Source organism: Diospyros lotus, chromosome 14 (genome assembly GCF_014633365.1).
Source record: "Diospyros lotus cultivar Yz01 chromosome 14, ASM1463336v1, whole genome shotgun sequence".
Lineage (NCBI taxonomy): Eukaryota > Viridiplantae > Streptophyta > Magnoliopsida > Ericales > Ebenaceae > Diospyros > Diospyros lotus.
In genome coordinates, this window is record NC_068351.1 from 3,596,249 (window position 1) to 3,622,171 (window position 25,923).

Sequence of the window (25,923 nt, forward strand, 5' to 3'; positions counted from 1 at the left end):
AGTAATTAAAAGCGGAAAAACTCGCAGAAGTTGCCGTCTCTGGCTGTGGCGCCTCCCGTTCGTTTACAACCCAGAAAGAAGAGAAGCGATGGCTCGGAACATATCATACATCACAGGCTCCCAGCTTCTCTCTCTGAAGCGTCGACCCAATTTAGCCATCGTAGATGTAAGGTATAATCTGGCTTTCTCTCTCTATATACCCCCATCTCCATGTTTATCTTGCACATAATATGTTTGATATTTGTTCTGAACGAATATGATGCGTCTAATTTGTTGTGATTCGTTGCTGGGTCTACAGAGATGACGAGAGGACTTACGATGGGCATATAGCTGGATCATTGCACTATGCCAGCGGTACATTTATTGAGCAATTGCCCAGCCTGGTCCAAGCAGTCAAGGGCAAAGACACCCTCGTCTTCCATTGCGCTCTCAGCCAGGTAGGTGTCTCTTCCTCTTTCTATACCTGTTTATCTATACTTGTTTGCGAGTTGGATTCATCTCTTTAACTGGATTTCGCCTAAATCTATGTAATTCAGACCGCGAAAGTTAGGTTTGTGAATGTCCGTACCGTTGGTGGTTTGTTAAGTTACACCAGCCTGGCTTAGTTATTATGGCATTGTTTATATTGGGTATAGCGATCTGGTATGAAGAGGTAATTGGATGTGTTCTCTGTTAGGATAAACACGGGATTCAATGACAATGAATTCTGTGTTACTTATAATGAATTATTTGACCGTTATTATAGAGAGAGTTGTACAGGTGATAAACCTATATAAGAAATAATGATTAACTTATAATATAATCGAGAAAGGAAATTATTTATTATCTAAGTGATTTGGTACCAAGAGGTAAATGGATATGTTCTTTGTTACGAAGAACTGGGGATTCGAAAACAATGAATTTTTTATTACTTTGAATGGATTATATGATGATTGTGCAAAGCTATTTGTAGAGAGTTGCACAAGTTTATAACGTATAATATAATCAAGAGTTGAACTCAAAATATCCTGAAGATAGGTAAACCTCATCTAATTCAAATTTATTCCAATCTTAACATTTTCTTTGTTTCTAACAAGCTATTTGATTGTTGAAGTTTCATTTGTTTTTCAAACATGACCGCTTTACATGCACTCATATCATAAAAAGCATCTTTAATTCTTTGAGTAAGATTGAAAAATGAATCAAATGACTAGTGCAAAAAATTAACAATGATCAGTCTGTTATATGAACATTTCAAGCGTGGAAATTATTTATTTTTTACTAAATTCTTTGAGCTCAATGAGTTTATAAAACTATGCAATGAATCAGGCGACTTAACCTCAAATTATGATAAGCTCAACTCCAACCTGTTAACACATTCTGAAAATCATTAAGTTTGTACGGGGAACTTAAACAGACCATTAGGTTCCTCAAGGTGGCTCATTCTTTAGTATTTTGTAGTGTTTTTGAATAAATGCTAGTGGTTTCTGTCACGAACCTAGGGTTTGTGATAGGTTAAAAGAGGAATTGGAAGGAATTGAGGGAGGGAATTAAGGGAGAACAGTATAGAGAAGAAGATTTAGGGGGAAACGAGAGAAAGAGAGAGAAATTGGAGGGAGATTGAAAGAGAATTTTAGAGAGAAAAATGAGAATATTCATTCAATCAATTTTGACATAATCCTTCCAACCTCAGTTGTGGCTTATATATAGCCTAACAGCCTCCCACATACTCCCATGTGCAATATAACAACTAGCCTAACTGTCTATAGAATAGGACAAAGCCCTATAACAGAAAAAAGGAAAAGAAATTACAATTATTGTATATTGCATGTGAACTCTTACTATTATATTTACTAATCTATCCTTGGGGTCATGACAATTCTCCCCTCCTTGAGAGAGTTCTTGTCCCCAAAAACTTACAACGATTGCACCGCTGTTTCTTCACCCAATACCCGCTTTCTCTATCTGATTAATTCATCTTTCTTTGTTTCTCCTTTTAGGCCTCTTCTTCTTCATTCTTAGGTTTCCAAGATCAATTCCAAGCATAATTTGGCCCAGAGTTTTAATAGAAGCAACCTAATCAAGTTCAAGCCCACTACAACTACCTCTTACAATAGCTGTCCAATCAAGACTGATCTCCACTATAAGAACATAATCAGTCACACACGGACCGATATAGTTAGCAGTTGAAACTTTGAGTCTAAAGGGAGGACTAACCATGTCCGTAACTGCCGTTAGTAGTTCTTTACCATCCAATACAAGTAAGAGTGGCAAACCTTCATCCTTAGTTGCTTTATTGTATTCCCATTCAACTCATAGCCATGCTTTGTTGCAAAAATATCAACAACAGCCTCAAAATGTAGCAATGGAGGATTGTAGACTTGTCTTGGATACTCATACCAAGGTTGTCTGTGAGCATTAACATTAGGAGCTGTTGCAACTTCAATTCTAGCCAACGATTTTTCAATGACTGATAGCTGGCCTCCATCTCGACCTTCTTCCCTAACATGATTTACAGCTAGATTAGGTTGTGTATCACCAGGATCATCAGCTTCTTGTTCTTGTAAAGTGTGGTCTATCCTAATCTCCTTATCTAATCTTCTTTCATCTTCGGAATCCTGAATTTCCACTGACTTGTTCGCTTCATTTACAGCGCCAACTTCCTTAATGTTAGCTGAAGTTTCAGTCGGAATCTCCTGATTACATGCAAATAATTCAACAACTCTTTCTTCCTTATGTTTGTTGGAATTTCCCTCTATATGAACTTCTCTTTCAATAATATCATCTCTGATGTTGCACTTCTCCTCCGACTGCTCCATTTTTAGAAATTCCTCCTTATTAAAACTCTCGCTATAATCATCGAAGAATTCAGCGGGAAGGCTGTAGTGATACTTCTTAGTTAGTATTATTGCAAACTCTTGCAACTGCTCGTGTATCATACGGCCAGATTCATTGCTCGTATCATGTACCACACTTCTTGTTTCCTTGTCCAAGTGGTTGATTTCATTCGCAAACTTCTTTTCCCATGCATGAGGCTTCTGGTCAAACTCCCCATGATGTCTACCTCCAACTGAAAATGCAGCATTCTTTTGCTGCAATTGCAACCTCATCTGTTTCATGTATGCACTGCTCCCATGGCCAACATCTCTTGAACAGTACATTTCGGAGACCAAGGGTTAGAAGTCCTGTACATTGAATCCCTCATCTCCCTTCGATATATGCTTCCCAGCAAGCACCTAGGATAAATGATTGCCTCTCAACACTCCACAGCCTTCAATTTCTCAGCCTCTATTTCAGCCGACACTCCCCCCCTCTTGCATCAGAATTAATTCCGAGATTCAACCAAAAATCACCTGGTTGCTTCTCTACCTCGAACCCCAAACTTCACCAGAATAGTCAGAATTGCACACTATAATCGCCTTCCATTCCGACTGTGCATGCAACGACCAGATCTGGAAGCCCAATTGAAATCACAGGTCCTATTTCACCTTCGAAATCGCGATAGCCAAGATTGATCGGCTCCTTGTTCACATGCACGCCTTCCTTCTTGTTATCTCCTCTCGCTCAAAGTGAATTCAAGATCGTTAGTGTAGCCGCTACCCAATCACCGACCATTGGACCAATGGAGTCGCCTCAAGCCCCGTTGCCTCAATTGCGTACTTCCTTTAAACTCTCCTGCCTAAGTCGCCTAAGTCCACGACAATTGTGGCTTATATCATCAAACTACTTCACCCTCCGACGGACTCACGCCCCTTCAAAACGTCTACTACAGTCACAATTTTACACTGGAATCACCTGGGCTGCTCGACTTCCTTGAGCAACTGTGTTGCAACTAATGGGATTCTCTGGAATTGAGGATCTATCACTGTGGAAGGAGGCTGAGGATCGTCGCTAAGATACAACGGTCAAGATTGCCTAGGTTTGCTTGCCTTTATCCCATGTAGCGACTTGGATCCAACCACTAGGATAGCCGGAATTTGCACAAGCCGCAGAAATTGAGGCCTCGTTGTTGATTGCAAAATTCACCATGTCGGAAGTATCAAAGTCTTGAGAGTCCGATGGGCTCTCGCTGTAACTCCTGTGAATTGCCTCCCAAGTTTGAATTGAGAATTACCGAAATTGCATCCGTGGTTAATCTCCAGCTTCCCCTTCGGAATTCAATCTAAGAAACGCTCACCTGCTTTGAAACTGCTACTGGATCGGCTTTGCCTAACACCCAACGCATACTTATTGGAGCTACTGGATCGTGACTTGTTCTGTAGTCGCCTCTTTGAGCCGTGACTGCAGCAGTTGAAGTCTGTGGATTCTATTGCGGCTAAGAAAGTTTGCCGAAATCCACTGTCACGACCCGATTTCTAATAGGTCATAACCGACACTAATCCCTAGGCCCAACGGCCCCATCGTGGATTAGTAAGTCTCTTCTTTGGCTCGATTTGCTATAACATTAATACTACTGACAAAATATAGAGACATGGAATAAAATACTATATCAACTTCCCACAAAAATCTCGATATCTCATATACAACAGCTATACAAAAAAATGAATATCCATCATCTTGTTGTCATAAATACATATGCAGTCCCATATCTCGGGCTTTTGGCACAATTGTGTACCACAAAATAAAGTACAAAAGAATTGACTCAACAGAGCATTCTATATCAAATCAGGAATCAAAAGAGATCTAACATTATACCAGAAGATCTGCTGGACCAGTATTTAAAAGAAGAATCTCCTAAAAATATTTTATAAAACAAGGGTGAGTCTTGTAGACTTGCGAGTATAAGGTATGCTATGTCCACTAGGAGAGTATGCAATAAAAATGCTAGGATGAACATCATAGATACAATAACATAATAGTAAGATGAACAACAAATATATGTACCATAAGTTTACATAACTTGAGGTTCAAAAGAAAAACATAGTGCAGGAAAAATAGGTGTCTAGAGACAACCCCCATAAGTTACTCACCTAAGTCTCTTATACTTTTTATATGTGATGCATGCACTGAATCTGAGGACACACTAGTAGAAACTGGCCTAACGCCTATACACACATGCACACAAGTACATATACTGGCACATACATCATCATCACACTATAATACCATAATAGCCCACGTGATAGCAGTGCTGAAACATACTATCCATGTCTCTCATGACCTTAGCATGCCAAGCCTCACAGTACCATGATCTTTTTCTGCTGTGAGTCACCAGGAAATCTACCAGTTAGTCCTCTAATAATGCAAATGATACCCTACTTAATGCACAAATCATAACCATTTATCATTTCACGTGGTGACCAAAATGCACCATATCATTCAATATTTCACATACTCAAGGACAAGAAATCAGTTAGGGTATCACTTATAATCTTTTTGCTTATACCTCTCCCAGTAGGATGAAAATATTTCATGTTTTTTTGAAACATTTAAAAGTGTTTTTCTATGATCCGCATATAAAAATCATATACAATTTATGCATGGAACAGTATATACGTGCACAATATAAGGTAAACATAACATATCCTATCTACTCACCTGGGAATGAATGACTCAAGTCCGAGTCTGAAGAGAAAATCGAGCAAAATCCTAGGAATCCAAGCCTACAATAAATAGAACAGGGTGGTTACATTTGGGTAATAAAAGTAGCAACGTAATAAAATTACCGAAGATCTTAACCATTGCCTAACACCTCGAATCGGTTATTATATATCTTGACCCGCACAATATATGAATTTGATCCCATGGAATTTGTCGAGCTTAGCCATCGACTACGTTATCATGCCTCGCCATGCATGCTATGTGTAAGTGTATAGTGGGACTACAGACTCACTTATAGGCTGCAACAAGAATAATATATATATATATGTATATCTATATTCACCCATAACTAGATTTCTTTTAATTTAGATAATATTTTAAAGCTTTTTCAAAAATATATTCATATATATTTATGACTTAATTGGTAAATTTTTAAAAGCGTAATAATTAATTAATTATTGATTTAATAGATGGCTTAAAAAAAAGATTTGCAATATGCTAACCTCAGAATAAAATGAATTCATCATGAATCAGGATTCGGGGTAAACCCAAGTCATCATCATAGGCTAGCCTAGAACACACTCGGGGTTAGTCTTGCTCAATCTCGAATCATTTAATAGGGCTTCATCCTTAGAACTCCGATCAACAAAGTGACTCACCAGTCACATCGCCAATTCCAAGAGACTTAAAAAGAACTCAAATTAGATCATTATCCTGAGTAGGACCAACCTAACCAAGTTATTCTAGGTTCAAGGACAAGCGACAAAAAGGGAAAACAAGTCGAGTGGACTAACCCAAGGGCTGCCACAACTGGGTCAAATTATGCCCATCACATTGGGCCATCCTATAACCCAATTGGGCCCCGCCATCCTAGGCCAAAACCTTACTCGACCTACCCAAACCCCAAAAGCCTCTTTTTTTTTCTTTTTTTTTTTTTCTTTCTTCCCACATTCTGCCGCTGCCGGCGACTGCTGCCAATCAGCGATGATATGGCCGACCAGCATACCGATTCGAAGCACTTGCCACAAACATTGACATATCTCAAAATGAGAGCCATCAGACGATTAGATCTTAGCAAATCTAAAAATTAATTTTCGGCCAACATAGAGATGCTTTTTGGCCATCGTCGTTCACCGACCGCCGACAACTTTTCTAACGATCGGAGGCTATCACGAGGTGTGCTACATCAAAGAGACCAACATACCCAAAAATTACTAAGATCAACGGCTAGATTTTCGTAGATCTAGGATTTAATTTTCTGCCAAAACGAAGGACTCACTACCAGCCGTCGTGGCCGGTGATTTCCAGGGATCTGAGACCACCATCCGACACCCTCGACTATTCCGACCAACATACCCCTAAACCAACCAAATCCAGCAACCAAATCTACATAGATCTGAGTTTAAACATCTGGCCAAAAACCCAATCGCGCCTATATACATACATCTGGCGAAACAACGACAAAAACCAGCGAAAATCATATCAAAGCACTTACCTCCTTGTAGATCGGGGGCACTTTAACAGTGAAATTGAAGTCAGATGCAAGATCGGACGGTCAGATTGGTGAGAAACCAACAAAATCCGAGAGAGAGAGAGAAGCCAATCTGGGAGCTGCCCGAGCCCCCCCCCCCCTCCTCCTTTTATATTTTTATTTTTATTTTTATTTTTATTTTTATTTTTATTATTTTTTTTCCAGATCTTTACATCCACGAATCACTACTGAATCAATTCCGACAAGAGTTGTCAGAATCTATTTATCGAAATTGCATGAACCACAGCCGAAGAACAATCGATCTGATACCAATTGTCATGAACCTAGGGTTCGTGATAGGTTAAAAGAGGAATTGGAAGGAATTGAGGGAGGGAATTAAGGGAGAATAGTATAAAGAAGAAGATTTAGGGGGAAACGAGAGAAAGAAAGGGAAATTGGAGAGAGATTGAGAGAGAATTCTAGAGAGAAAAATGAGAATATTCATTCAATCAATTTTGGCATAATCCTTCCAATCTCAATTGTGGCTTATATATAGCCTAATAGCCTCCCACATGCTCCCATGTACAATATAACAACTAGCCTAACTACCTATAGAATAGGACAAAACCCTATAACAGAAAAAAGGAAAAGAAATTACAATTATTGTATGTTGCATGTAAACTCCTACTATTATATTTACTAATCTATCCTTGAGGTCATGACAATTTCTTAACTTGGTTAAAGAAATTGCTTGTCTTTGGGTCAGCCCAAGTGGTGACAAGGAGAACTAGGCTTTCATTGAAGTTGTTTATGATCATTTTCTTCTTAATCTCTAACATTATTATGTTCATAGCTGCTTTAATTTTAGTACAAGCATTGAGGAAACAGCTCTTTTAGAAATGCAAGTACTTGATAGCTGCTTAATGAAGTGGACCCAATCTTGCTTATTAAATATATATATATATAGGTGTCCTGTATGTCTCTATTTAAAGATGGTAATTAAAATGAATAAAATTTATCCTTAAGAAGCTATTATAGCCGCACCAAGTCGGTTTGTGCTGTTTGGATGTGAGCATATCAAATTCAAATCACATGTAGTTATAGGAAAGGAGTTGAAAATCATATGCATTGATACAACAGAAACAGTAAATTTATCCGACTTATGAACTCTTTGAATATTAATAAATATTATTCCATCTCAACTAATGTCGCAAGTCTTGCATCAATTTCTCTTGATATCAGTATTTTTTGTTTTCAGTTTGCATTGGCTAATTCTGGGATATTCAAGGGGAAATAATGTTTTAGTGGTCACCAACTGATGGTTAATTACAGTATTTTGACTCTCGTTGTCAAGCCGGATGGGCAGTGTTAGTGTTGGATGAATATTTATCTCCATCATGTTTTGTTGATGTTTTTTCTTTTTTCCTTGTGACTCTACATCTTTCAAACAATCATACAGTACAAATGTATTTTGTAAAATGAAGGGTAAAGTCAAAAGCCCGTTCAATAAGTGTAGTTCTAGAAAAGGACATGGATCCAGCATATAATCAACTGCAAATAAGTAGTAAACACAATAATTTTATCCAGACAAAAACAACACCATTGACATATCAAACCTCAATTGCACTAAGTGAGTTGATTACATGAATTATAGCTCATCAATTATCTCTATTTGTGGTCATATATTCTATAAGGCCCTTATAATTTACGTTATACTTAAAAACTTCCCTACTAAGTTTTTCTTAGTTTTCTTTTACCTCTTTTTTTTTCCCTAAAGATATGTTTCATTCAATCTACTCTTTTCATAGGAGGCCTCTATCTTTTCTTGTATAGTTGCACAACAACCATAACATCAAATATACTTTTTTTTTTATTTTAACCATTTTGTGTAAATTTACAGACATAAGGTGGTCAAGGGCGAAAGGTGCCCTTAAGGGGCTATGAACCTAATATCTCCTGAGGTGCTAGGCTCTAGAAAAGCTCTCGCTTGAATGAAGCAAAGCGCTAAATTTAAAAAAAATAATAAAAAATATATTTAATGACAAAGATAATCAAATAATATAATATATAACATTAACACACAAAATATAAGTTATATAACAAATGTTAAATACTTGTAGGGAAGCAAACAAACATACATATTATGATATAAATATTAACACACAAAATAAAAGTTCTGTAATTTATATAAAGTTATACAATATATAATATTAACACACAAACAATATATATTATATATGAAGTTATAAGTTACACTGTTACAAGCTTACACTTGTGGCAAACATTAACTGAGTATTGGCTAAAAGTCTAAAACAAAATATATATCTTAGAGCAAGACAATGACTGTCACGCAACAATGAGCCAACTCTGAAAAGTTAAAACACTACTGAGAAACAGTGCAGCGATGACTAAAAAGCAACATCAATAGCATACAACAAGAGGAGCCAGGTCCATTTGCTTTTCTTTTTTTTGTTTTTTCATTTTACTCTTCTTATTACACTGAGAGACCTTTCATGTTCCTTGGGCAGATGACCCTTCCCTTTCCTTCAATTTTTCTTTTGATTTTTGTTTCATTACAGCCTAGGCGAGTGCTTGCGTCGCCCAAGCGCCTAGACAAGCCAAGCAGCACCCTTGACTACACTTTATTGACCTCATTGATCTCTTCATCTTTTTGGATTATTGATCTAAGATGTTTCACTAAATCTCTTCTTCAGATGATTTGGCCTTCAAGTCTCAACATAACGCCACCCACACTTGTGCATTTATTTTGCAATGTCTCTACGGTGTCATAACTGGAGCCATGTTTGCGCTAGGTGTAGAGGCATTGCATGTAGTTGCATGTTTTTATGGGTCATTTGCTCCATTGTTCATGTACTGCCGAGTTTGTGTGCTATATTTTTCCAAAAGTTATACTTTTGTTGTTGGTTCTGAATCCTACAAACCTTAGACGTTTTAAGTTTCAGTTGTCTGTGAATTAACTATGAGCGCGAGAAAACAACTGAATTCTGGATCGTTCATTTGTAGGTCCGGGGCCCAAAGTGTGCACGTAGGTTAGCAGCCTACCTTGCAGAAGTTAAAGAAGAGACGGGAATAAAGAACATCATGGTTCTGGAACGTGGTTTCAACGGTTGGGAAGCCTCTGGCAGTCCTGTTTGTCGATGCACTGGCATCCCTTGTAAGGAAGACCGCGGGTAGTAACCGATTCAGTTCTATCCTCCTGTTATGTTGTTGGATTGAATGTCTTGTAGAATTCATTGCTAATTATGCTTTAGTGTAAGCAATGGCAATGAACTTCTTTACTGCAGAATATTTGAGGATTTTGTAATCAGCCAGCAGTGGCTGATTTCAAGTAATCCTAGTCTATTACGTGAAACCCTGTTTGTTTTCTTTCATCTCTGTCTTCGATTTAGACACGAAATGAAATGTAATGGTTTAATAGAAGATAATGTCCATGAATGGATGTCATTTGAAAGCTATAGTCGACATGGATTAGTTTTTGTTACTTGCAAATTGTCCAAATCTATATTTTTGTTCGGTATTTTTACTTCTTTTTTTTTTTTCGTGGCTACTTTAGTTTTTTATTATTTCAATTGCATTCATGAATATGTATTTTTTAATTAATTTAATATTTATACTTTAACTTTTTTTTTTGTGACAATTCAAATTTTTCATTATTTTGATTATACTTTTAGACCTACATTTTTAAATAAATTTAATCTCTTCACTTTAATGCGAATAGAGTGTGATGTATATTTTGTCATTTCACTTATCTTTTTTTTTTTACACATAAAAGTATAAAAATTAAATTAACTTGAAATACAGATTTAATAGTGTAATTAAAATAATGAAAAGTTTGAATTGCTACACCAAAAAATAAATAAAGTATCAAAGTTAAATTGATTCAAAAATCATATTCAATAATATAATTGAAACAATAAAAAATTTATCCGATCACAGAAAAATGTAAAAGTATAGAGACAAAAATATAGATTTAGCCCTTAAAAATCTAGTTTACTTCCATCGCCAATTTGTTTTAATTCCATACAAATTAAGTTGTGGTCCAAAAAAATTATTATATTACTCCACGAGTAATCCCTTTTAATATTAAGGTGTTCTAGTTTAAATGCATTAGATGTTATAATGAGCTTAAATAAATAGGTGAGTAAAATTTTGATTTAATCAAATCGAACTCATTGAAATTATTAGTTTATCTCGGTTTAAGCTAAGACTCAGTTCAATTCACTTTTTGAATTTGATAATTTTAATTTTTTTTAATTTAATTTAATTTTTATATTAAAAAATTAAAATAACATAACAATGTCATTTTTTACCAATAGTTTGGCAGAAATTGGCAATTTTGGTTTTTTTAGTCCCTTCAATTTTTTTTTTTTTATATTTGTTTAGTTTTAAGATTTGTTTGGTAATGACTCGAGGGAATATTCATTCATAACTTAAATCTTCTAAATTATAATTGAATTACTTTTAATTATATGATAATTTAATTACGATTTAAACAATAAACAATTTATCAATAATAGTTTAATTAAAAAAACACAATTTAAATCGTCACATTTTTAGTGTTTATTTTTACATAAAAATATTAATTATCTAAAACTTTTTGAGCTTGAAGTTATAACAGATATAAAAAGTACATCTTGTTGTATAATAAACTTAAAATAATTTATATTTATTTTATTAATTTAATGAGTTCTTAAATTGATTATCAGTTTGTAATTTGAATACATTTACTAATTTTGTTAATTTATAATTTAACCTATTATACTTATTAGTAAAAACAAATCATACCGGCTATAATGCCCGAAAAAATTCTATTCACAGTCATGTTTTTTGTTCTTCGCAACCACTTTTCAATATACCTAAAATAGCTTTCAACGAAAATTCAATTTTACCCTTCATTTTCTTCAATATTCAACCACCCACATTACGCAACCACGTATCATCACATTTTCTTCTCACCAACCAAACTATGTAATTCATTTTGTATTATTTCATGCTCGCCATTGCAAAGCTATTTTCTCTTCACCATTACAGAGATGTATTCATTCCTGTTGTTTCACACCTAGTGGTAGAGCCAGAAATTTTAAGTAGGGTGAGTAAAAATTAAACCCTAAACTCTAAATTCTATCTAAAATTAAATAATATAACAAAATTAAAATAATATAATATTAAAATATATATATCAATAAATTATACAATTGACATATTTTCATATTTTAATAACATCGCATAATAATATCATTATCAATTTTATTAAATATCTATTTTTGAATATACACAACTAAATTGTCGTTTAATCATTAATCTCCAATTTGATTGTATAGCTGAGTCTTGACAAGCTTCATGATAGACTATTGTTTAATTATTGATATCTAATTCAATTATATAGCTGAGTCTTGACAAACTTTATGATAGAAAATATATTTTTTACCACGGTTTCAAATATGTAATTGATAAATTTGCAATAACAAATGAAAAAATTAATCCCTCAAATTAAAAATAGTTAAAGAGACAGTCAAAAGAGGTTAACATACCAAAAGAAAAGTGGGTCAAATTTTCATATATCTTATTTTTAATTTTCGGCTAATATTGAAAAAAGTACTAGCAGTCGCCACCAGCTACCATGACCGATGATTTTCAGCGATCAGAGGCAACCACTCGACACCCTTATTCTTATCAACCAACATACCCAAAAACCAATAAAATCTAACGGCAAAATTTCGTAGATCTAAGTTGAAATTTCTGGCCAAACCCAATGTGCGTAAACGCATTGGCAATTGCTGTCGGCCAAAGTAGCCAGTGATTTTTGGCAATCAGAGTCAATCACTGAATACCCTTATCTTCATCGACCAATATACCCAAAATTCATAATTTTTTGAAAATTTAGGATGGGAATTTTAAAAAAAATAATAAATAAATTATTATATATAATATATATATATATTTTTTAAATCCAAGATGGGCAACTACCTACCCTTGGTTGTATATGGCTCCGCCACTATTCACACCCACCATTACTTAATTTTTTTATCTCAGTCAGTCGGAGTTAGCCATATATTACTACAGTCAAATGTTATTGATGACGACGTGGGCAGAGTATGGTAACTAAGAAAAACAACATCACAAATCATTCAACGAACAAGTCAGTAAACGAGTTTTGAGAGTTATAATAACATCTGTATATATGTATTAGTGTCTATTGTAGGAGGTGGGGGAGTTGGATTTTGGGGTTCGAGAAATCATACACAAGTTGCTTCGTGCCCTTCTTTGTGGAAACAATTTGATTTCAAAATTGTTTTGCAGTCGTTAAAGAAAAATTAATTGGTTGAAACCAAAGTGTTCTTATAATCAATAGAAAACAAAATATGAATGAAAATACAAAACCCATACAAAGACATACACATACATATACATATATATACACGCAGTCACACATAAATATACATCTTTGCATACATAGGCACATACTTATATAAACACATGCAAAGACCCACACATATACATACACATACATACATACATATATATACACATAAACAGATATGGCTGGGGAAGCGGTCATGGCGGTAACAACTCTGTTCATAACGCCTTGAACCCCAAGGTTCGGGGTGCCTTAATAACCCCCGAACCCCAGGGTTTAAGGGCATTAAAGCCTCTTGAACCCTGGGGTTCGGTGGGATAGCATTATGGTTCTCAAAGGCAAACAACGTTGCTGTCGCTGGTGATGTCGGTGGTGACTGAATGAACGGTGTTGTTGGGCATCATCGCCATCGACGCCAACGATGAAGAATGAGCATTGCTAGGCGACGCTGTGAAAGACAAAAATGGGAGGAGACAACGGTCGAAGAGTGGGATGGGTGTATAAGGTTATTTTTGGGATTTTATTTAAATTATATTAAATTCTAACAAAATATGACTACGAAGAACAAATACTCGGCTGCCGATAGAATTTTCCTAATGCCAAACCAGACAACAGGCTGTCTTTTTTAAAATTACCGGAATTACAGGGGTTTATATGCAATTTTCCAGGAAAATAATGTTATCTAATCATATAATAGTTTTAAATATAAAATGTCAAAAATACCGTTCGATGCTTTCCGGCAAAACGCGTAGATCTTCGCCTTCAACAGATACGGACTGAAACAAAGAAACCAACAAAGGGGCGATTCAATTCGACGATGGTAATTGACTCTTCGATCTCTCTTCTTCCAATTTGATTCTACATTTGCCCTGACAAATTTCTATGTTGCTTCTTCCGTCTCTCTTCGTTTCAATTGTATATCTAGGTTTGCTTGGCGTGTTTGTTGCCTCTCTTCCTCGTCCCTATCGTGAATGTACTGCCTCTACTCTTTGATTTCATCATGGTAAGAGAGTGATCGCTCGTCTTCTACTTTGTTTATTTTTGTATGTTCCTGTTGTTGACCTAGAACTAGAAGTATGATCTTCTTCAATTATTGGATGGAATTCTTTCTGTAAAATTTTCAGGGGAAGGTTTACGGGATTTTGGGTTGGGAGTATCGGAAGCCGGAGAGGGCGCCTCCGGCATGTCCCTACAAGCCGGCAGCGAACGGAAGCAGTGCCAGAGTAAGTTTGATTGCTTCTTCGATACTTTATACATATTTTTGCCATTATCTTGTTGTATCTGTTTATGTTTTACATCCGATAGTCTTTGTTTTCATTATTGACGTTTGGTTTTGATAATTGTTTAATTCTTGTTATCAAAAATGGATTTAGCATGTGGCAATCTTAGTTTGATTTGGGAAATGCTAGCTGAAGGTACTGACAAATAGTAATGGAAAATCTATTCATTCATACAACAATTCAGGAAGTTGTTGTGTTTTTGAGAAAAATAAGGTTAGGTCATACCTCTCCTTTGGGTCATAACAAATTCCATCAAGTTATGAAGTCGATCCCATTTAAACGGTGCCTCATGTTTTAAGGATTTGGAGATGGTTTTGGCTGGCTGTATCCCCAAAAACTTCTACATCTCTGACTTGGTGACATAATCCTTTGTCACGTACTCAAAAAGGTTCCCTTAGGCTTTAATGCTTGAATTTAGAGGAAGGGGCATTCATTATAGATATTATTGTTGCTTAGGGACGAAATGGATCACATTCACACCTCAGCTTGTGTTTTTTACCCAGAGCTCCTGGGAAACAGCATTTTATGTTATTTGTAAATATTTGATAGATACTAAGATTGCCAAGTATTAATTCAGGGGATTCCAAATGGTTGTTTATTTTGAAGATACATTATTTTAAGATTGTGCGCTGGCTCTTAGGCTTAGTTTGGCTATGCATTTTTAAAGGGAGCTCAAAAGCTCTCTAGCTTTTAAGTTGATTAAAATTTTTAAGCTAGGTAACATTTAAGCTGATAACGTGTTAGGATAAATGTGCTTTTAAACTATTAGTTAAAAGTTATGTGTTTGATTTGTAAAAGTTGATAAATTGTTAGAACTTGAGAAAAAGACTAAAATGGACATGGTACTGAATAATATAAATAAAATTCATAAAAATACTAATTTATAATAAAAAAAATTATAAATTGATGTCTAATTGCTAAAATACTTACAATTACATGTTGATAAGTTATACATAATTTTTAAATTTAGATTTAATTCATAAAAATCTTCAATATTTATGTTGAGACGCTGGGCGGCGATGGTGGCTTGCGGTGTTGGGCGGCGATGGCAGCGCTGGGCGGCTTGCGGTGATCTGCTAGCAGGGCAGCTTGCAGCGTTGGGCAGCAACGACGACCGTTTATGGAGGAGATTCGGTAGCATTGAGAGATGGGAAAGAGTATAGTGATAGGAGGTGTAAATATTGGAAATGTAGGAGGGTAAAATCGTAATTCAGTCAGTCAACTAAAAAATCTCTCTTCAGCGTTTTTGCAAAAGCTAGTGGGTGAGAGCTTCTTACAAACGCCATTAGAATAGTGTTTAAGCTATATAACTTTTAAGTTGTTGGTGATGCCAAACGTGTAAGAAAATAAGCTTAATAGCTTATAAGCTAAACTAATAACTTATAAGCAGTCAAACCGCATAGCCAAACGAAGCCTTAATATCTTTGCCTTCTAAAAGTAGGCACTTGCACTCCCTGATGTTTTATATATCCACAGGGTGGACCCTTTGTTACTCTAGTCAACAACACCTGTTAGTTGACTGTGTTGACTAGATAACTGACGATCTTGTCCTTATGAGCAATAAGTGAATTGATATACAGCATTAATAGACTGAAGCTTACGTTTCTAGGAGTGCTGTGCTAGTCAATAAAAGATGTTAGAAACGTTAGCATCATTTTTGCTTGGCATCATGGGAATAGGGCAATATTAGATCAACTTCGTGTTCATACATACAGTCAAATGTTTAAGGAAAATAAATGAATGAAAGAAAATTGTAATTCCAATTTGATCCATCTTTGTGTTTATGTGCATGTGAAAACCTAGAAGATACGTTTATTTCCTACCCAAGATTCAAGATTCTTACATGCAACATTAGTTCAGTTAGAAGAAGTTCAGAAAAAATGGAATGGGAAAGAGCTTGCCTAATGCACTAGTAAAGTTTACAATTCCAAGGGCAAGGGTAAATTACTGAAGATACTTCCCTAGATCAAGTATGAATATTGAAATAATATCAGTGTTATTAAAGGTCTAAGGCACACTAAGATACAAAGGGTGTTAGAGCCTAAGGCACAAGGCGAGGCGCATACATGGTGGATGCTAGGTGCATGTTGACTTAAAAAAAAAAAAGAAAAATATATATCCTAGTTGAAGAATAAGGTATAAAATATGTCTTAATTTTTAATAGCATATTCACAAGCATGTTATCAAGAAAATTAAAAAAATTCAACATATATAAAAAAAAATATATTAAAATAAACTACATACCTGTAAATTTCAGCAACCTACATATAAGCATCACAAAAGTTAAAAACTTTGTAAGGAATTTTAAAATCTATCGTTGGCATATATAGGTCTTAAATCCTAATTAAGTTGTCATGTACCTAGAGGGAGATCTATTGTAATAAGTATGAGGTAGGGGAAGCAAGTGTAATTACTAAAACTGTAATAATTTGAATGCGGTAACGGTGGCCATTTTATTTTGGCACCAAAGCCACTGGGACCGAGTATATAAACTTGGCCCAAATTCATTCGTAGGCATCAATAATCATTTGAATTGATTCATATTTAATTTCTCCCTCTAATTCTCTTCCCTCTCAATTCTTCTCTCCCTCTATTCTCTAATTCTCCTTCTTCCACTCTAAATTCCCACCTAAACTCCCCTTACCAAAGGAGAGAACCCTGTCGGATCCAAGGGATACGACAATTGGTATCAGAGCATTCGTTCTTGGCCTCCCAAGGAATTGATGAACTGAGCAATGGCGGATGGTACCTGCATGAAGCAGATGGAATTGCAACTCCAACAAGTGTCGGCTACGGTAATGGATATGCAAGCTCGAGTCGGATCGATGGAAGACTCGCTGGGATCGGTGGTTGATAGGAAATTGGAGAAGGTAACAGATCGATTACATGGAGATATGCGCAACCAAATCAGAGAGGAAATACGAGAGCAAAGCAGCAAGTTGCACGCTCAGATGCAACAGTTCATGCTTATGTTCTCGAGTCAAGCTCAGGTGAGGCTATCACCGGACTTTCGTCCCTCAAGGAAGATCGGATTTGATCTTGCCAGGAGTTGGTACGAGCCAGAAGGTGGTTGGCTCGTCGGAGGTGGAGGGCGATCCGGTAGTATTGGGAGACAATGGGATGGAGAGGAGATCGGAGATTCAGGTGAATTTCAATCCCTCCAATTTCCCCATTCTGAAATTGGAATTACCGGTGTTTGATGAGACGAAGCCTCATTGGTGGTTACATCGGTGCGAGAAGTTGTTTGGGATACATTAGGTGGCCAAGGTTCAGAAGATTAGCTTGACAGTGGCCCATTTGAAAGATGTAGGAAATATGTGGTACCAAGGTTGGTCGCGGGTGAGAAGAGACTGTAATTGGGAGGAGTTCGTCAAGGGGATATGTGAAAGGTTCGGAGGGAGGAGGATCATGGATATCGTGGTGGAATTCAACAAGATGAAGCAGCATGGATCGGTGCAAGAGTACCAACTCTAGTTCGAAGAGTTGAAGTCTCTAATGCTTAGCCGCAATCCTTATATGATCGAAGATTACTTCGTGTCAAGTTTTCTTAGCGGCTTGAATGAGGAGCTGAGGTCCGCAGTGAAGATGACTAGACCACGAACGGTGCAAGAAGCAATGGAGAGTGCTTTGCTTCAGGAGATGAATGTGGAAGCACTGGTGAAGGTACTAAGGAGTCAAGGTAAGGGGCACAGATCCGTTTCAACCCCAATTGTGGGAAGGGTGCCAATAAGGGAGACATATAGAACAAGGCCAATACTGAAGTTGCTAACATTGCCACAACCAACTAACGTAATGCAACGAGGAAGGATGATGGAGCAGAAGAGGCCCCCTGGACTATGTTATAAATGCAGGGATAAGTACTACCCAAGGCATCGTTGTGGAAGACAATTGCTCCTGTTGGAAGGAGGAGAAGTGGAAGATGCAGTGGAGGAAGTCCTAGTTATTGGAGAAGAAGGTGAGGAGAAAGACAATGGCACCATTTCTCTCCATGCTATAAAAGGGGTGGCTGGCAGCAAAATAAATAAAGTGGAAGGAACGGTATTGGAGGGATCTCTCATGGTGTTAATCGACAATGGGAGTACCCACAACTTCATTGATGAGGGAACAAGAAGGAAGATGAAATGTGAGTTGTCTAGCACTCAACCACTATCTGTTACAGTGACTAATGGAAGTCGAGTATTGAGTAAATCAATATGTTTGGGGTTTTGTTGGACAATGCAAGGACAAACGTTCAAGTCTAACCTTAGATTACTAAAATTGGGAGGCTGCCAAATAGTTATGGGGGTAGACTGGATGAGGAAGGTCAGCCCCATCAGCTTCGATTTTAACAAAATGGAGGTTACGTTGGCGAAGGGAGGAAGGAGAATTACTCTACAAGGAAATGTGGAGATGGGACTTGTAAGTTGATCAAAAGGAAAAGGTTGCACAAGTTACTTAAGTGCAAGCTATCTCAGGTGGCACAACTTTTTACAATTAAGACCTATGAGGATCAGGAAGAACAAAGAGGCCAATGTTCGATGGCCAACAGTCTCCCAGCAACCAATCCCTAGCAAGTACATGAAATGACTTCCTTCGATGCACTACTTATTGAGTTTAGGGACTTGTTTGTAGAACCTAAGGGCTTTCCTTTTATCACAGAATTCCCCTACAACCAAATGTAGAACCCGTCAATATCCGATCTTATAGATACTCCCAAAACTGAAAACTGAGATTGAAAGGTTGGTCAAGGAAATGTTGGACCAATCCTTAATCTGTCCCAGCAGAAGCTCTTTTGCATCTCCTGTCCTTTTAGTTAAGAAGAAGGATGGAACCTGACGTTTTTACATTGACTACCGCCAACTTAACTACATCACCATTAAAAACAAATTCTCTATTCCTATCATCGAAGACCTACTCGATGAACTAACCAATGCGTCAATGTTTTCTAAGCTTGACCTAAGGTCCGGATATCACCAAATCCGGATGAACCCCACTGATATTCCTAAGACTGCTTTTAAAACTCACAATGGACATTATGAATTCACCATAATGCCCTTCGGATTAACCAATGCATCAGCAACTTTTAAACCTTAATGAATCATATCTTTGAGCCTTACCTTCGCAAGTTCGTGCTAGTATTCTTTGATGATATCTTAATCTGCAGCCCCTCCGTCACCCAACACTTCAAACACCTTAGAATTGCATTCCAAGTCCTTAGACTCAATTGGTTGTGCATCAAAAAGTCCAAATTAGCTTTTGCTCAGACATAAGTGGAGTATTTGGGGTATGTGATTTCTAGTGCTGGAGTTAGCACCGGCCCCAAGAAGATATCAGCTATGCTATCATGGCCTAAACTAGGGAATGTCATATCATTGAGGGGGTTCCAAGGATTGGCCGGCTACTATAGGTGCTTTATAAGGAATTATGGGATTATAAGCAAGCCATTGTCTGACCTATTGAAGGAGGACAGCTTTAAGCGGGATGAAAGGGTAGAGGCTGCATTTGGTGGTCTTAAACAGGCCATGAGAGAGGTTCCTATACTCGGCATCCCTAACTTCAACAAACCATTTACCTAGAGACTGATGCTAGTGGAACGGGAGTGGGGGTTGTACTATCTCAAGATGGCCGACCCTTGGCCTTTATGAGCCAAGCCTTAGCTCCAAGACACCAAGGGCTGAGCACATGTGACAAAGAGTTATTGGATGTACTCGTGGCAGTTGAAAAATGGAGACATTACTTGGAGGTGGAACAGTTCATCATAAGAATTGACCACGAAAGCCTTAAGTTTTTGGCTCATCAGAAGCTACACACTAATCTGCAAAGAAAAGGTATGGCTAAATTGATGGGGTTGAATTTTGTGATTCAGTACAGGAAAGGAAGAGAGAACGTGACAGCCGATGCGTTATCACAGTGCCATGAGGAGGGGCATTGCGCAGCTACCACAGTACTGGTACTTGATTGGTACCAAGAAGTAGCAGCAAGTTATGATAAGGGGTCGTGGACAAGGGAGCTAATGGAGCAACTGAGCATTGACACTAGCAGCAAGCAGGGTTATACCATCTGCAACGGGCTTATTTGATACCAAGGACGGCTGGTGATAAGAGATTGTGAGATATTGAAGGGAAGGATTCTTTAAACCATGCACGACTCACCCCGAGAGGGACATTTGGGAATTCAGAACACTTATAGGAAGGTGAAGTAGGTATTTTTTTGGCCAAGCTTAAAAAAATCAGTTATGGAGTACATATTACAGTGTGATGTTTGTAATAGGTGCAAGCATGAGAAGGATTGCCACGATCGGAGGGGAAGAATTGTGTTTTGGTAGTGGTGGACCAACTGACTAAGTACAATCACTTCCTTAGTTTGTCACACCCTTTCACGGCACAAGAAGTGGCCAGGGAGTTTTTGGATAATGTGGTGAAGCTGCACGGGATATCCTAGACTATTATCTCGGACAGGGATAAAGTGTTTACTAGCTTATTTTGGCAAGAATTGTTGAAATCATTGGGCTCTAAGCTTCACATGTCAACAGCATACCATCCCGAAATAGATGGCCAATCGGAGAGAGTCAACCAGCGCTTGGAGGCCTTTCTAAGGTGCTTCTGTTTTATGCAGCCTAAAGGGTGGAACAAATGGTTGTCCCTGGCGCAATGATGGTATAATTCCAACCACCACTGCTCCATTGGGATGACGCCATTTGAGGCCTTGTACGGGTACAAGCCCAATTTAGTATCAGTGATTGGGGAGCCAACCTTAGTGGCAGCCGTGGATATGTATCTACAACACTGGCAAAACATCTTACAAACTCTAAAAACTGAGTTAGCCAAAGCACAAAACCGGACGAAACAACTGACAGATAAGAAGAGGAGTGAGAGGGAGTTTGAGGTAGGAGAAGAGGTATACCTCAAACCATTGTTGTTAAAATCCCGATTTTATGCGTACGATTTTACGATTTTACGATTCGAAGACCCCCAAACGATTCAAATCCCATGTAAAATCCAATTTGGGATAAAATCCTATAAAATCTCGATTTTACATGTACGATTTTACGATTTTACGCTTCAGAAATCCCCAAACGATTTTACGATTCAAAGACCTCCATTGATTTAAGTTGTAATTTAGAGGATGCTTCCAACCTCTCAATGTCACATAGCATCTGACATTGGAACTTATGCAATGAATTGTTATATTTTGCCTCTAAATTGGAACTTGATTTAACATTGATTGCATAAGTTCCAATGTCATATAGCATCTAACATTAATTGCATAAGTTCCAATTTACTTGATTTAAATTATAATTTTTACTTGATTTAACATTGATTGCATAAGTAAATCAAGACAAACAAGTAATTAATTAATGGACCACCCAACTCCAAATCGGGATATTATTTGATTTAATCAATGTTAAATTAAGAAAAAATTACAATCTAAATCTAATAGAAGACGTTGGAAGCATCCTCTAAAGAATTTTAAGCTATATTTTACCTCTAAATTACCTATATTTTGCCTTTAAATTGCCTATACCAACCTGTTAGTTTTTGAGCTATATTTTGGAAATATCATCTTTTGAATTATAATAAAGAATAATTAGGTTATTAAATGATATTAATTCATTTTCTACAAAATTATGTTATTATAAACATATATTTACAAAAATTAAAGGGTATTTTTAATTATTTCTAAAATCTTACGATTTTACGATTCGATTTTACGATACGATTTTATGGACCCTTTATCGATCCCACTTAAAATCCCGATTTTAACAACCTTGCCTCAAACTCAGCTAGCCCAAACTTAAGTCCATATTGAAGCAACCGGTAACCAAGCTAAGTCCAAAATTCTATGGACCCTACTCCATCACAGCAAAGATTGGGCTAGTAACTTACATATTGCAACTACCAGAAGGAGCCCAAGTTCACCCCGTATTCCATGTGTCCCTGCTCAGAAAGGCTACCGGGAGTTAAACAGCTAGCCAGCCCCTACCCTTGCCTCTCAGAGAATAGGAACTAGCAGCCACCCCAGTGGCCGTCTTAGACAAGAGGGTGATTTTTCAACAGGGGGCCCCAATCACCCAAGTGCTAGTGCAAAGGTCTGCACTACACCTTGACAATAGCACTTGGGAATACCTCTTGGAATTTCTCCAACAATTTCCCAACGTGGCCAGCCTGCTTATCATTCTTGAGGACAAGAATTAGCTCAAGAGGGGGAGAGTTGTCGTGTACCTAGAGGGAGATCTATTGTAATAAGTACGAGGTAGGGGAAGCAAGTGTAATTATTAAAACTGTAAGAATTTGAATGCGGTAATTGTGGCCGTTCTATTTAGCGCGAAAGCGCTGGGACCGAGTATATAAACTTGGCCCAAATTCATTTGTAGGCATCAATAATCATTTGAATTGATTCATATTCAATTTCTCCCTCTAATTCTCTTCCCTCTCAATTCTTCTCTCTCTCTCTATTCTCTAATTCTCCCTCTTCCACTCTAAATTCCCGCCTAAACTCCCCTTACCAAAAGAGAGAACCATGTTGGATCCAAGGGATACAACATAAGATTAACTAATTATGTATTTAAAATAATTTAAAAATCTTTCTCATCATCTAAATCAAGCATTTCTATATTTTCATCATTAGAAACATCACCTCCATTATTCTCTTCTTCCACATCATCTCTCTCTCCATCTTCATCGAGTTCAAATTCAATTGGAGCATTTGAAGTAGATATAGTTAATTTTAAAAAAATTACAGCAATAAATATAAACCTTAAACAATTAAAAAAATTAAATAAAATAATAAACGGTAAATATAAATCCTAAAAACAGTTAAAAAAAGCTAGGCACGCCTAAGTCCAAGGCTGCGCCTAAGGCCTGGTGGGCCTAGGCGCACCTGGCTGGTCTGTGCCTACCTGGGAGCATTCCAGGCACCAAAGGTGCGCTTAGGCACGCCTTTAAAAACACTTGAGCAATATATTATTTAGTTGGTTATCATAACCTTTTTGGATCAACTTATACAATAATTGCTAAGGAAACAACTAACTCCACATGAAGCTTTTTTTTTTTTTTTAATCTACTCAGTACCCTACTTTAACTTCTCCCTCGTGCTCGGTTATATTCATAATGACGTTACATTTTGGATTCATTTGAAATAATTATATATATAGTGTGAGAAGTATCTTTTACTTGTTTGGTCAAAATTTATTGTTTTTTTTTATCTACTCGCTACCCAACTTTAACTTCTCCCTCGTGCTCGGCTATATTCATAATGACGTTACATTTTGGATTCATTTGAAATAATTACATATATAGTGTGAGAAGTATCTTTTACTTGTTTGGTCGAAATTTATTATTTCTTTTACTTTAGAGTAAGGGAACATCAGGTTAGCATTCAGATCATTTACATTACTACAGAATTCCCAAAACAATCTCATGTTTCTTATCAATGATTTTATGTTCACTGGGTTTCTTTTCTTTATGAAAATATCAAGTCATCGAAGAATCTTGATTTTGAATTGGGTAGAAGCACATGGTAGTTTATGCATGTGCGGGAGCTACCTAGTGAGACCACCATAACAAGCGTGCTTTTGCTTGAGACAAACTGAATCTGATACATTAGGGGTTTAGTGAATAGAATCACATCTACTTTTTAAGTGTAATCATTGGCCATGGCCAAACACAGTTCTTCACTTTCAAGTTTGCTTTCTTCTGCATAAGCTTGCTTCATCTTTGATAACTCACATCGAGCGATGTCTACCTATACACCCAAATTGCCACTACCTATGCTTAGTCAGATCACAGGTCATCCATTGTCTTGATTTGCAATGTGTTCCATTGGCAATACCCATGATGCTCCTAGATCAACTACTACATCTATCCTCTTCTCCTGACTTTTGCTCTATGGTTCTTCTCTATCATGAACTCATGGTAATGACCTGGTACATAACAAATATTTGAAATTAAGTTTGACTGATTCCTAGTTGTGCGAACGTGTCTTTTGGATTTGTTTATGAGGACAGTTGCTTGATGGATGGAATGCTCAATAGGAATTTCATCCCGGGTGGCTATGGTTTCTCCTTGTAGCTGATCTTGGAAGATCAGTTATGTAGTGTTTCTCTTTGAAGAAGTGCCTGGGAGAAATGTGCAGTTATGTTGGAACACGGGTATCCTTGGTCCACTGGAGAATTGACTTTTCTTGGGAGCAATTTCTTTATTTTAAGGGAATTGTGGCTGTTGGCTCTTGGTATCCTTGGTCCACTGGAGAATTGACTTTTCTAGGGAGCTATTTCTTTATTTTAAGGGATTTGTGGCTCTTGGAAGGTATCCAAAAGCTAGGAGACAACAGTTAATGTAAACAGAGAAGAAAGAGAGAGTGAGGTAACTGGTGATGTGATTGGTAATTGATGTAGAGGAAGAAAATGAGCAAGGAACAGAGGAGGTATCCATGTTTCTGGAAGAGGATGACTTGGATAGGGGTGTAAAAAGTACCCAAAGTAACCCATGAACTAGTCTTTGATTATTTTCTACAGTAATCATATTTGTTCGGTATGGCATACCTTTTTTTCTCTTGTTAATTGAACTGATAATAAAATATTGAGAATACTGTTTCTACAGGTGGCAGCAGAACCCCATCCCGATGCATCAGAGCCTGTTCAGAAACCGCCAGGGGTAGCAGATGATAAGAAGCTTGACTAAACTCGGACCGCTTTCTATGCACAAAGGGGAAACTTAAGATAGAGATTGCTTTGGATGTGTGTGTAGAGAGACAGGTGATGGGTGCTATCAAAATTGTGTTTTGAGCAATCATGGGTCGTTGAGAGATTACTGTTGGATACTGGTGGCAAATTCATGTTTGTTATGTTTACCCGATTCTGATGGGAAATTCTGGCTTGGGGTAGGCCGAATTTGAACTAGTTGTGTTGCAAAAACTGTAAAGCTTTAACAAACTTGTCATTAAGAGATAAGATTTCCTAACCAAATTAAGACCCCTAGGGGGGCCCTTGGCGAATCCTAGCAAATTATTAGTGTTAGGCGCACTCTTGGCATCATGGGATGGCAATGAGTCATTGAGAACCTTGTCTTCCAAAAACACTAATTAAAAATGACTTTTGATTTATAAGATGACTAAATAATATACTTAAAATATCTCTAATATAGTGTTGATGCATAATTGGGTCATGGCAAAATTGGAGATTATCAAAATTATTAGAAAGTTTTAATTGGATAATTCTAAAAGTAATGTTTAATAGGGTTGAGATGTGAAAGGTAAAAAATAATATAAATAAATAAAGGTTATTCTCAAATCAT

The 25,923-nt window shown here is 37.0% G+C and overlaps 2 protein-coding genes across 2 annotated transcripts; both read left to right on the forward strand.

The window, feature by feature from the left end:
- The first annotated feature begins 3 nt into the window (after nucleotides 1-3).
- Nucleotides 4-10,493, forward strand: LOC127789922 (dual specificity phosphatase Cdc25). The gene is made up of 3 exons (XM_052319019.1): nucleotides 4-171; nucleotides 299-437; nucleotides 10,016-10,493. The coding sequence occupies exons 1-3, from the start codon at nucleotides 89-91 to the stop codon at nucleotides 10,184-10,186; spliced, it is 393 nt and encodes a 130-aa protein (XP_052174979.1). The 5' UTR covers nucleotides 4-88; the 3' UTR covers nucleotides 10,187-10,493.
- Nucleotides 10,494-14,083: 3,590 nt separating this feature from the next.
- LOC127789923 (uncharacterized) lies at nucleotides 14,084-25,595 on the forward strand. Its single transcript, XM_052319020.1, has 4 exons — nucleotides 14,084-14,190; nucleotides 14,296-14,373; nucleotides 14,495-14,593; nucleotides 25,231-25,595. Exons 1-4 carry the CDS (start codon nucleotides 14,188-14,190, stop codon nucleotides 25,309-25,311), a joined length of 261 nt encoding a protein of 86 aa, XP_052174980.1. The 5' UTR covers nucleotides 14,084-14,187; the 3' UTR covers nucleotides 25,312-25,595.
- The last annotated feature ends 328 nt before the right edge of the window (nucleotides 25,596-25,923 follow it).

What these genes read in the sequence shown, in the direction of transcription:
- LOC127789923 (XM_052319020.1), top strand. An exon ending in TACTCTTTGATTTCATCATG is followed by an intron (nt 14,374 to 14,494) that starts GTAAGAGAGTGA and finishes TAAAATTTTCAG; the next exon opens with GGGAAGGTTTACGGGATTTT. An exon ending in CGAACGGAAGCAGTGCCAGA is followed by an intron (nt 14,594 to 25,230) that starts GTAAGTTTGATT and finishes CTGTTTCTACAG; the next exon opens with GTGGCAGCAGAACCCCATCC.
- LOC127789922 (XM_052319019.1), top strand. Translation starts at nt 89, where the DNA reads ATGGCTCGGAACATATCATACATCACAGGCTCCCAGCTTCTCTCTCTG. An exon ending in TTAGCCATCGTAGATGTAAG is followed by an intron (nt 172 to 298) that starts GTATAATCTGGC and finishes CTGGGTCTACAG; the next exon opens with AGATGACGAGAGGACTTACG. An exon ending in TCCATTGCGCTCTCAGCCAG is followed by an intron (nt 438 to 10,015) that starts GTAGGTGTCTCT and finishes GTTCATTTGTAG; the next exon opens with GTCCGGGGCCCAAAGTGTGC.